Source organism: Nerophis ophidion, linkage group LG10 (assembly GCF_033978795.1).
Source record: "Nerophis ophidion isolate RoL-2023_Sa linkage group LG10, RoL_Noph_v1.0, whole genome shotgun sequence".
In the NCBI taxonomy this organism is placed as follows: Eukaryota; Metazoa; Chordata; class Actinopteri; order Syngnathiformes; family Syngnathidae; genus Nerophis; species Nerophis ophidion.
Window position 1 is genome coordinate 44,760,994 of NC_084620.1, and position 12,825 is coordinate 44,773,818.

At 39.2% G+C, this 12,825-nt stretch overlaps 1 protein-coding gene across 2 annotated transcripts in view; it reads left to right on the plus strand.

Annotated features, from left to right (window-relative positions):
* Positions 1–803: 803 nt before the first annotated feature.
* trmt44 (tRNA methyltransferase 44 homolog) overlaps positions 804–12,825 on the plus strand; it is a 30,791-nt gene continuing 18,769 nt past the window's right edge. Inside the window, exons 1-5 of one of the 2 annotated variants that reach the window (XM_061913886.1) lie at positions 805–1,375; positions 1,441–1,552; positions 5,178–5,397; positions 9,286–9,354; positions 9,955–10,062. In XM_061913886.1, coding sequence (XP_061769870.1) covers positions 1,060–1,375; positions 1,441–1,552; positions 5,178–5,397; positions 9,286–9,354; positions 9,955–10,062 — 825 coding nt within the window. In that variant the 5' untranslated portion in view covers positions 805–1,059. Of the gene's footprint in view, positions 1,376–1,440; positions 1,553–5,177; positions 5,398–9,285; positions 9,355–9,954; positions 10,063–12,825 lie in introns of both variants that reach the window. The other variant, XM_061913887.1, reaches the window with a different exon arrangement.

Here is a 12,825-nt window from a genome sequence, read left to right on the forward strand (position 1 = left end):
GTTCTTTAGCACACATTGACTTCAACACGATTCTTATCACCACAACAGAACCTATTGACAATTATTTACAAGTTATTGATTGAGTTTACAATATTCAAGTGTATATATATATATATATATATATATATATATATATATATATATATATATATATATATATATAGCATTCCATTTTAGTTACTTTATTAAGTCTACAGCACCTGGCGCTGTTTTGTACTATGTTTGTACTGTTTCTGTTTCTGTATTTGTTTTGATTATTATTATTCTTGATAATATGTAAATATTGCATGTTATAAATAAAGGTTTATAAAATTTAAAAAAAGAACATGAACACTAAATTGGCCCTAGTGGGTGAATGTGAGTGTGAATTGTCAGTCTATCTGTGTTGGCCCTGCGATGAGGTGGCGACTTAATTGTCCAGGGTGTACAACACCTTCCGCCCGATTGTAGCTGAGATAGGCGCCAGCGCCCCCCGCGACCCCAAAAGGGAATAGGTGGTAGGAAATGGATGGATGGATGGATGGAACTGCATTATGAACCCTGTGAGGCATGTTATAAATAAAGGTTTATAAAATTTAAAAAAAGCACATGAACTGCATTATGAACTGTGAGGCATATTATAAATAAAGGTTTATAAAATTAAAAAAAGCACATGAACTGCATTATGCAAAATCAAAATGAATGTTTTTTTATGGCTCACTATTGTAAAATACTATTGTGTTAATTGTGTATTAACTTCCTAAATAAGGGAAATCATCCCCCCCAAAAATCCAACAACAATATAAAATGTGATCAGTGAACAGCGTTTCGCCTTGCCTACGTCATCAGGTAGCGACAATGTTTTTGCCTTATTTTGGTACTTCAAACGCACCAAATTGTGGATTTTACACTGACTTTTACGACCAGACTAGGGTTAGGTGATTGAACTAAAAAAAACGTCTGTTTTCCTCAAATCAAATATATACTTTTATATTGGAATACGAGCTCCAAGGGCCGGAAAGTTAGCTAGCGAGCTAACTAAAGGTACGCACGTTTCGTCGTGCGTCCTTCAGCTTAAAGATGCCTAAATTATTCGACATTGAATTCCCAGAAGAGTGTCAAAGCAACCCCGATAGGTTCTGGTCGGCTGTTGACGTGTGGTTAAAAAAGCCTCATGTCGTCAACAAGCGGCTATGCGGGGTAAAAGAGACAGAAAGTCAAAATGTGAACGGCGCAGCATTGAGTTTGGTGCTAGGCAATGATGAACTTCCTCAGGACGTGTTAAGCTTCGTCACCACCTCGGCGTTTGCACACACACTTTCTTACAATATAAGGACTTTTATTCCAAAAGTTAACATTTATGGGACCCACCTGCACAAAGAGATTGTTGTTAAAGGTAAGTGCTTCAATCAAATTTCATTTAAATGTTGACGTGCTTTATTAACTTGTTATTTTCTTCAGATTTTGAATGCCAGCAAGTGACTTTTATTCCATTTGAAGAGGACGAAGAAGGAAAAGTGTCTCTGAGAAAGTGCAACGTTTACCAGATTCAGCTGCGCCTTACAGACAGATTGTGAGTGTCTACGTTTTCTCAACTGCAGAAAGTATCCTTTCATCCAATTGTCTATGGCAGGGGTCAGGAACCTTTTTGGCTGAGAGAGCCATGAAAGCCAAATATTTTAAAATGTATTTCCTTGAGAGCCGTATAATATTTTTAACCCTGAATGCAATTGTCAGGTTCAAACACTGATTACATCTATTAAACAGACAAGAAGCAAGGAATGAAACAGAGACTGGATTCAATTTAGCTCAATGAGGAGAAACGCGTAGACCTGTACCCTTGTAGAGTGTCGTCCCACGCTCTGACAAGAGAATTCAACGCTTCCTCTTTTATTTGGACTTTCCCTAATTACAACAACTAAATGTGTGCATCTCTTATTCTTTTTAACAACATTGTTATTCTGGAGGTAACCAATAATAAATACAATTATTTTGACCAGTAATGCGACTTCTTTAAAAAGGGGGGATAGAAACGGATGGATGGATTAAAATGCATGAGAATGTTTTATATTTTGAACATTATTTTTAACACTGTGATTACCAGCGGAATTATTAATTACTTATCGTGTTAAGCAACGTCAGCTAAGATTTATCTGAGAGCCAGATGTGGTCATCAAAAGAACCACATCTGGCTCGAGAGCCATAGGTTCCCTACTCCTGGTCTATGGCTTGTACCTCTCATGATATGTATACATGTATGTATGTAAGTACATGTACGTGTATGTGTATGGACATGTGGTGATGACGTGGCTCAGTTGGGAGAGTGGCTTTGCCAGCAACCTGAGGGTTCCTGGTTCAATCCCCACCTTCAACCAACCTCGTCACATCCGTTGTGTCTTTGAGCAAGACACTTCACCCTTGCTCCTGATTAGGGTTGGGCATCGTTTGAATTTGAACGATTCCGATTCTGATTCTTTGTTTTGATTCCTGACGATTCTCGATTCCGATTCTTTCTTTAAAAAAAAAAATCAATCAATCAATCAATCAATGTTTATGTATATAGCCCTAAATCACAAATGTCTCAAAGGACTGTACAAACCACTATGACTACGACATCCTCGGAAGAACCCACATAAGGGCAAGGAAAACTCACACCCAAAGGGCAAGGAGAACTCACACTCAGTAGGACGCCAGTGAGAATGATGACTATGAGAACCTTGGAGAGGACCTCATTTGTCGAGCGGGTCTAACATGATACTGTGAAAGTTCAATCCATAGTGGCTCCAACACAGCCGTGAGAGTTCACTTCAAAGCGGATCTAAGACAGCAAAAAAAAAAAAAAAAGGCAGGGTAAAAAAAATGTTTAAGATATTTGAAATGAGCTAGCTAACCTACAGTCTTTCTGAATGAAATAGTCTGACATTTTCCATCAATGTTAATAATATTAACTTTTTATGAACTTTACTATAAATTCCTCACAGGGCTGTTTTCAACTAGAATATAAATATCAAATCTATGAACTTGAATATAAATATTATGAATTATGAATACATTTTCACAGGGGTACACTTCCATCAACAGAGCTTTATTTTTGAAAACCTCATGATAACACATTTACACACACAAGTGTATGATGCTGCAGGTATTTAAACATGTTACCGTGCTCCCACTGATGGGCTAACCTGGTGCAGAAAAGCAAATAAAAAATAAGAAACAACTTGCAAAACCCAGTCCAGATTAGCAGCAGGCACAGTATAAAATCAGAGAGAGTTCTTGTTTAGGAAAATTACCATAGCCGCCTTCTCAGGCAGGATGTTTGAGCGTTCTGGACAGATAGTGTCTCCTGTCGAAGAGGGGACACGCATTTATTTGTACTCCATGAACCTTTTTTTTTTTTTTGTCATTTAGACGTTTTTGTCATGAAAAAGGGAGGTTTTTGTGGTTGGTGCACTAATTGTAAGTGTATATTGTGTTTTTAATGTTGATTTAATAAAAAATGAAACATTTTTTATTTATTTATTTATTTTTTAATAAAAATTAATTAAAAATTCTTCTGCGGCCCGGTGGTTGGTGACCACTGTTTTAGAGGCCTTCAGGGATAATCTACAAGGTAAATAGTCATGAAAACAAAGAAATGGGAAGGTTTGTCCACACTGTTGGCCTGAGCTGATAATGAGAACTGTGCTGTAATAGTGTTACTTTTTTGTTTTACTATCTTTTATTTTTTTTTAAGGAATATTTATATTTTATTCAATGGTAGTTTTAAGAAAAAGTTAAAATACTAGTAAAATGGAAAACAAGTCACCTCTATATGTAGCTATTTATCATATATAACTGATGTATGACACTAAAAGACTTACCGGGTACACAGTTTGCGAGTGAATAAACATGATAGTATAGTATCCATCTCATGGACATTCCTGAGCCATTTTGAGAGATAATGAGTGATTGCGTGATGTAGAGGTAGGAACCACAGATCCCTTCCTCATCAACAACAGTGCAAATCATCAGACTTTGTGGTGGCCAATAACGATTACTCTGGGACAAACGATGATCCAGAGCCTTATATTTTTTATCCCGGCTATTGTGTGGGTAAGATACACATTTTAGAAGCACTGCTAAACAGATCCAACTTTAGTGAAACACTAACATCATGTTACAGTATTGCCAACTGCTAAACAAGATATACAAACATAACAGAACAATCACTTACTGTACAATGTCTGCTCTTACTTTGATGATGACTGATAGGATGTTGATAGATAGATAGATAGATAGATAGATAGATAGATAGATAGTACTTTATTGATTCCTTCAGGAAAATTAATAGGATACCTTCCTATTCAATTGAAAAAAATACTTTATTCCACATGAAGGGTTAAAAAAGTTGCTGCAGACACTGTCTTCGATTGTGTGTTTGTCTCCATCGCCGACCATAAATTGAATGTCACAGATGAACAAATTCTAGAGTCATGGCTAAATCCTCCTATTATCCAGATGAGAGGCATGATTTATAATCGAGAATAACTTTGACGAGCCGAGAAGCGATGCAGCAGTAGCAGAAAACAAGACATGCTGCCATGTTTCGTCTTCTTCTTTACAGTTTCATGGGATTTTGCATCCATATATGTTGCATCTTCAGTTTCATTTTATAATTACATTTAAGTCTCTCCTTGAGTCCAGTGCAGCATTAACTATAGCTAGCTCTCGCTAAGCGTTTTACATTAAGAAAGCCATCATATATGGCACATTTAAACTACATTTACACCAGTGTTTGTGGAACTGGGAGCAAGGTGAGTGAAGTTTCTCGCCCAAGAACAAAACAGCAGTGACTTGGATGGCGGAAGCTGGATTTGAACCAGTAACCCTCAAGTTTTTGGCCGGCCAGTCTACCATCTGAGCTGTCTACTATCTTGTATTTCTTTTTGGATTTCATCTTTGTTTTTATAATGTTATTTACTCATTTTAACTTTATTTTTGCAAACTTTTCAGTTTTTGTCCCGTGTAATTTTCTAGTATTAACCGTTTTATCTCTTTGTAATTACATACATTTTTTTTGCAGTTAATGCCTCAAACATTCTTGTAATTTTACATTTTACCATGTTAATGTATCAATTTGAGTTCTTTGCAGATAATTGTTGCACAATTTGAACAAATTATATTTTTCTTCTGATTACCTTTTTTTTGTCTTAATGTAGGCTGTTGGAGCTGCACGTGTTGACCGTGGACGGTTGGCACTGTGATGGCGTGGCCTACCCGAAGCTCGGGTGGCTGTCGACTGAGCTGCTACCAAAGCTGCTGCGCTGGTCTGTCGACTGCAAGAGCAGCGATTTTACGAGCACACTGTCTCTTCTGCCGGTGGAAAAGTACAGCTTGACATACCAACAACTCAAAGACAAGTACAAAGCCATGGTCAAGGTACAGTAGCACTCTAAAAGCAACTCACTATTCATATTTTATTACATACACTCAAGTTATATATAATATAGAGCTGGGCGATATAACGATATACGCGATATATTGCGGGTTTGTCTTTGTGCGATATAGAAAATGACTATATCGTAATATTCGAGTAGACGTTCTCACGCAGTTGTTTTTAGCTGCAGGCATTACACTACAAGCTCTCCTCGCTCTTTCTTGTGTCTTCTTCTCACAGACAAGCAGGCGCACATTCTTACATACGTCACATACCGTCACGTCATACGTCACATACGTATACGTCCTCACCCAGCAGAGAGGTAGTGGCGTGGCTAACGTTAGCTGTGATGCTAGTGGGTTGTTGCGAGAGAAAGAAGGTGCGAATCTCGTAACAAATGAAGGAAGAATTAATTCCCAAGAAAAACAGCACGGGGTCCATCGTCTGGCGGTGGTTCGGCTTCAAGCGGGAATAGACAACTTTAATTTGTCATGTGTGGGGCACAAGCGTTGCTACCAAAAGTAGCATTACTACTAATATGTAGCATCATTTGAAAATTCACCTGCTAATAACTTTAAAAAATACAGTTTTGGTAAATTGACTTAGTTGTGATTTCCTTCTCTGCATGAAAGTTTAAAAGTAGCATATATTAGTGCAGTAGGAACAAGAATGTTTTAATGAAAACACATAGATTCACCATACTGCTGTGATTATATGTATCCAGTGTTCATTCAAAGCTAAGGCAAAATACCGAGAAATATATCGTATATCGCGATATGGCCTAAAAATATCGCGGTATTAAAAAAAGGCAATATTGCCCAGCCCTAATATAATATGTATGCATGTGTATAGTTGTACCTCAACTTACAAACTCAATTAGTTCAACTACAGGGCTTGTAATTCAAAACACTCTTACCTTAAATCAGCCCCACCTATTAAAATGAAAAAAATGTATATATATACACCACAATGTTAACATGCCGAAAAGAAACAACTAACCTTTAGATGATAAACATTGTTTTAAACCACAGTAGTTTTATGCAATGATAAGTTACAGTATTCACCTTGGAAAGCTGACTTCTCCTTGAGTTGTTATTGTTGTTTCTGTTGCACACAGGCTCCTTTGATGGACCGTCGGGAGACAACACGCAATATGCGTGTCTGTCTGCCAAGGCTAGTGCTCGATCGTCCGATTTGTAGAGTCAGGAGAAAGAATTAAAACATGTTGGCCACACCATTGTCAGCAGCTCCATATTTTCATGGATAAAAGTCCACCGTTTGGACTTTTGGGGTCTTTGGCTGCTTGGCATGGAAGTTCCCTCCTTATTGGGTGTGATGCGGACCAACGGTCCTGCCTCGTTGCGTCGGCTACACTGTTGGTCATGTTTTTAAAGGTTTATTTTTCTGATTGGGTAGTTGTTGTTCGCTTTCCTCTTTTCTCTGCTCTTCTTCGCACTGGCTTTCTCTGTTCCGGTGTTTGGAGGGAAAGTTTGAAAACTAACAACTCAGAACTCAAATTTATGCTGGCAGCTTAAAGGGGAACTACACTTTTTTTTTTCGGAATTTTGTTTTATCATTCACAATCCTTATGTAAGACAACACAGTTTTTCTTTTTTACTTTATTCTAATTATTAAATAAATGCGCTCAAAAGTCCACTTACAAGGGAGCTTTTGGCAGTTGCTTTATTCTGCCTATAAAACCCTTAAAAAACATCTAATCACCTCCATTAATGTTTTATAGACATGTTGTAAGTATTTTTTATGTAGTAACAGGCACATTTGTAATATTTTATATTCAAGCTTATACGGCTAATGAATTTCAACATCACAATGTTCGCTTTTTTACCCCACCACTTCAATGATTTCCAATCGCTACCGACTTCATGAGCCGACAAACATAAATAAAACATCACTTACTGTACAATGTCTGCTGTCATTGGGATGCTGACTGATAGAATCTTGTTATATTCCCATTTAGATGAAGAATGATTCATAATCCTCACGAAAAAAGGGAACCAAGCGTCTTTGTGTTGTTCTTGCTATTTCTTGGTCAACTTGTCGGAATACGTCGTCATCCTTCTACTATCCAGGTGACAGGCATGAATTATGATCTGGAATAAACTTACACAAGCAAGGAAGCAAGGAATTACCTTACGTCAACATTGGCACGCTAGCTCGTGATCATGGCTTCTCTATAAATAGTTTTACGTTAGTGCCTATAATAACAATATCACTCATACTTGGTCAAAATTCAAGTCACCAAATGTAAATGGAGTATTGTTAGCGCTTTTTGAATGTTTTTTTTATTGGGTTTTATGAGCTCCTCGCTCTTTGGCTTGGCTGCAAGCGGACTTTTATGACAAAAAGCAAAGAGACAGCTTGTATCACAAAACACTTGCAATTTGAGGTACTTTTAATTAAAAACATTTTTTAATTTTAATAATTGTAAAACTGTGATGCATTACTGCTCTCACAGTGATACTGCTAATTTCTTGAAGAAACAGGTAGCGTGCTAATTGCTAACATGAATAAACACAAGACACATTAATATTCTAAACGACACTGAAACTTAAACTTTTACAAAAACATTGCTGTCTGAGCAGCTAAGATATTCCGTTGTGCACATTGAATGTACATGCTGTGTTGTCTTAGGAACACAGTAATGATTAGGAATATCCATAAACAAACGTGTCAGGAAATTAACCCATGGGACTTCACATAAACCCAAAGTTAAGCACGCTGTTTTGCTTTTATTATTTAGGAACACTTTTCAAATTACAAACCCCGTTTCCATATGAGTTGGTAAATTGTGTTAGATGTAAATATAAACGGAATACAATGATTTGCAAATCCTTTTCAACCCATATTCAGTTGAATGCACTACAAAGACAAGATATTTGATGATCAAACTCATAAACTTAATTTTTTTTGCATAATAATTAAAACTTAGAATTTCATGGCTGCAACACGTGCCAAAGTAGTTGGGAAAGGGCATGTTCACCACTGTGTTACATTACCTTTTCTTTTAACAACACTCAATAAACGTTTGGGAACTGAGGAAACTAATTGTTGAAGCTTTTAAAGTGGAATTCTTTCCCATTCTTGTTTTATGTAGCGCTTTAGTCGTTCAACACTCCGGGGCCTCCGCTGTCGTATTTTACGCTTCATAATGCACCACACATTTTCGGTGGGAGACAGGTCTGGACAGCAGGCGGGCCAGGAAAGTACCCGCACTCTTTTACTACGAAACCACACTGTTGTAACACGTGGCTTGGCATTGTTTTGGTGAAATAAGCAGGGGCGTCCATGATAACGTTGCTTGGATGACAACATATGTTGCTCCAAAACCTGTATGAACCATTCAGCAAAATTCAAGCAAGTCCACACGTCTTTTTCTTTACCAGTTGGATCTTTTGCTTGTTTGTTTCTGAATTAATCCCGCACACTGCGTTGGTATGTATAGAATAACTACATTTCCTAATTTATGAATGAATAAATAGTATGAAATTATAATACATTATTTATATCCCACACACTGCTTTGGTATGTGTAGAATAACTACATTTCCCAGTTTATGAATGAATAAATAGTATTTAATCCCACATGTTGCTTTGGTGTGTGTAGAATGACTACATTTCCCAGTTTATGAATGAATAAATAGTATTTAATTCCACATACTGCTTTGGTATGTGTAGAATAACTACATTTCCCAGTTTATGAATGAATATATAGTATGAAATAATAATACATTATTTATATAGATTCTGTTGTTTCACATGTATGCTTGGTAACAGCTCCAAATGAAATGAAAATGCATATCAAGCTACAGTAAACATATGACAGACCATAATATAACAACTTTATATGTGGTATGCTTTATACATGTTTAGGTTTGGCCCGAGGTTACAGATCCAGAGAAGTTTGTTTTCGAAGACGTCGCCATCGCCACTTATCTCCTGGTAGGCATTGACAGTCATTGTGTTGTGGGTGTTCTATATCAGTGGTGCCCAACCACCAGGCTGCGGACCGGTACAGAAATTAAAAAAAAAAAAAAGTATTTTTTTAAATTATTAAATCAACATAAAAAACACAACATACACATTATATATCAATATAGATCAATACAGTCTGCAGGGATACAGTCCGTAAGCACACATGATTGTATTTCTTTATAAATGATACATGGGTTGTACTTGTATAGCGCTTTTCTACCTTCAAGGTACTCAAAGCGCTTTGACACTACTTCCACATTTACCCATTCACACACACATTCACACACTGATGGAGGGAGCTGCCATGCAAGGCGCCAACCAGCACCCGTCAGGAGCAAGGGTGAAGTGTCTTGCTCAGGACACAACAGACGTGACGAGGTTGGTACTAGGTGGGAATTGAACCAGGGACGCTCGGGTTGCGCACGGCCACTCTCCCCACTGCGCCACGCCGTCCAAAAAGCCCCCCCCCTCTTTGGGGAAAAAAATTCAAGCGTTGACCGGTCCGCAGCTACAAAAAGGTGGGGACCACTGTTGTATATTACTGCGTGTTAATGCATTTGACTGCAGGTGCTTTGGTCCGAGGAGCAGACGGAACATGACCTTAAAACAAAACAATCCTTCGTAGACTTGGGCTGTGGAAATGGTCTTCTAGTGCACATTTTGACGAACGAAGGGGTGAGTCATAAATGTACACTATAGCTAATCACCATAGGGCCATTATTGGATTGTTCCGATTTTAATGTTCAAATACTGCTTTTTCTCAGATATTTTTACTTCTGGCGTACAATTTCTAAACCAAGTTTGTTTAACCCTTGCAAAATCTGGAAAAAGAGCATCCATGATTGTTAATTTATTTTAGTAAAATTACATGTTCTTGCATATTATTACTTTTTTTTTTATACACCATTTCTAAACTTATTGACATTAATAATGCTAAAACTCCTTGAAATATATTCCACCATTGTATTGTCACAACTATGGCTGGGCGATATGACCTTTTTTTAATATCTCAATATTTTTAGGCCATATCGTGATACACGATAGATATCTCGATATTTTGCCTTAGCCTTGAATTAACACTTGATACATATAATCACATCAGTATGATGATTCTATGTGTCTACATTAAAATATTCTTGTTCATACTGCATTAATATATGGTCATTTTAAACTTTCATGCAGAGAAGGAAATCACAACTAAGTCAATTGACCAAAACTGTATTTACTAAACAGTTATTAGGCAGTGGCACAAACAATCATGTCATTTCCAAAACAAAAAGTGCAAGATTGCCAGAGACATTTTAAAACAAGCTATTAGTGCACTTTTGTGCATGATGTCACTAAGATGACGTATCAAATTAACACTAAATTAAAGTGCACTTTTTGTACAGAACGCCACTACAATAGTTTAAAACAAATAAAGTGCACCTTTGTGCATGATGTCACACAAGATATTTCAATAACTGTCAAACAAAAATGAGCTGCATAATAGGAAATCAAATAGTATACGTCCTTTGTTATGTGGTAGGTTTCTGTGGACATTATCTCCTTTTGTTATTGACTATTTTTTTCATATGTTGTTGATCTGGAAATGTTAACCATGGCATTTTGATGGTGTGGCACCGAATGGAGATGTTGACTTGCGGAGTAAGCACTCTTCATTCTCTAGCAGGTGACTTTTCAAATGATGCTACATATTAGCAGTAATGCTACTTTTTGTAGCAACGCTTTTTGCCCACACTTGACAAGTTACGGTTGTCTGTTCGACATATTCCCACTTGAAGTCAAACCACCGCCAGTCGATGGACCCCCTGCTGTTTTTCTTGGGAATTATACGTCCTTCATTTGTTGCCAGATTCTTTCTCTCGTATTACCACTCGCACGGCTCAGGTAGCATCACAGCTAACGTTACCCATACTACTACCTCTCTGCTCCGCGAGGGCGTATACGTATGTGACGTATGACGTGACAGTATGTGACGTATGTAAGAAGGTGCGCTTGCTGTCTGTGAGAAGGAGAGACAAGAAAGAGTGATAAAAGCCTGTAGTGTAATGCCAGCAGCAACGTATACTAGAATATCATGATAAAGTCATTTTCTATATCGCACAGAGACAAACCCGCAATATATCGAGTATATCGATATATTGCCCAGCCATAGTCACAACTGTTTCATGTCAAATTTGACTTTTGTCTCGCTATTACACCTAGTTTGCACATGTACCAATCCGAACAGGCCAGAAGTGGCAAGCAGGGCCAGAGGTTGCCAAGGCCATTGGCAGGCTCCAACACCAGGAGATAGTTGGCAGGGTGCAAGTAGGAAGAGCGGGGCTTAACTGGGGAGTTTCTCCACGCCTCTGGTCCAAGGCCACAAAGAGGAAACGCAGAGCCATGGTTGTGGAGGAGGTCTCAAGGGCGAACCAGGAGCAATATACCATCAAGGCCGTGTCTCAAGGTCGTCAAGGAAGATGGACCACTTGGGAAGGTACCATCAGCAGACCCATCAGCTGGGCCGACCTATGGAAGATGCCACAAGCCAGACTCAGCTTCCTACTCAGGGCAACTTATGAACCTTGTCATGCCCCAGAAACCTCCACCAGTGGTACGGCCAGGAGGAGAGCTGTCCCCTGTGTGGAGCTCCCAACGCCAGTCTGCAGCACTTGCTATCAGGCTGCAAGATTGCGCTGACACATGGTCGCTTCAGATGGCGGCATGATCAAGTCCTGTTGAAACTGGCAGAAATCCTGGAGAGCAGTAGACTGAGAGGCCAACAGCCAACCCATAGCTAAGCAACTTCTTGTCATGTTTGTGAGGCCAGGGGAAGGCAATGGAGACACCAGCCGAAGAGGCCCCCGCAGTGTCCTCTCTCTGGCAAGGGACTGGAGTATGAGGGCTGACACTGGCAAACAGCTCCAATTCCCCCGTGAGATCACCACCACTTCACTCCGCCTGGACATTGTGCTGTGGTTTGCTGTTACCAAGTCTGCCATGCTGGTTGAGCTTACCATCCCCTGGGAGGAGGGAATCCGGGCAGCCTACGAGCGCAAAGCAGCCAAGTATGCAGATCTGGCTGCGGAGTGCAGAGAGGCAGGCTGGTCCACTACCATCTACCCTGTGGAAGTAGGCTGTCGGGGCTTCATCGATACATCAACCATAAGGCTGCTCCGAGATGTGGGATTGACTGGGGCTAAGCTCCAAAGGGAAACAAAGGCCTTTGCTGAGGAAGCAGAATAGGGAAGTTTCTGGTTGTGGCTGAGGAGGAGGGATAAGTACTGGGGGTCGAGGCAATAAGATGGGTCAGCTGCAGGGGGTGGCAGGGAGACGTCCCTGCCACCGCTCCGCCACCAGGAGGCGTTCTGGGTTTAAAGAGAGCGAAACTCCAATGAGCGGTGGTCCCCGGCTGATGACCCTGCAGCTGACCCAAGGCGCTGTAGGGGGCGT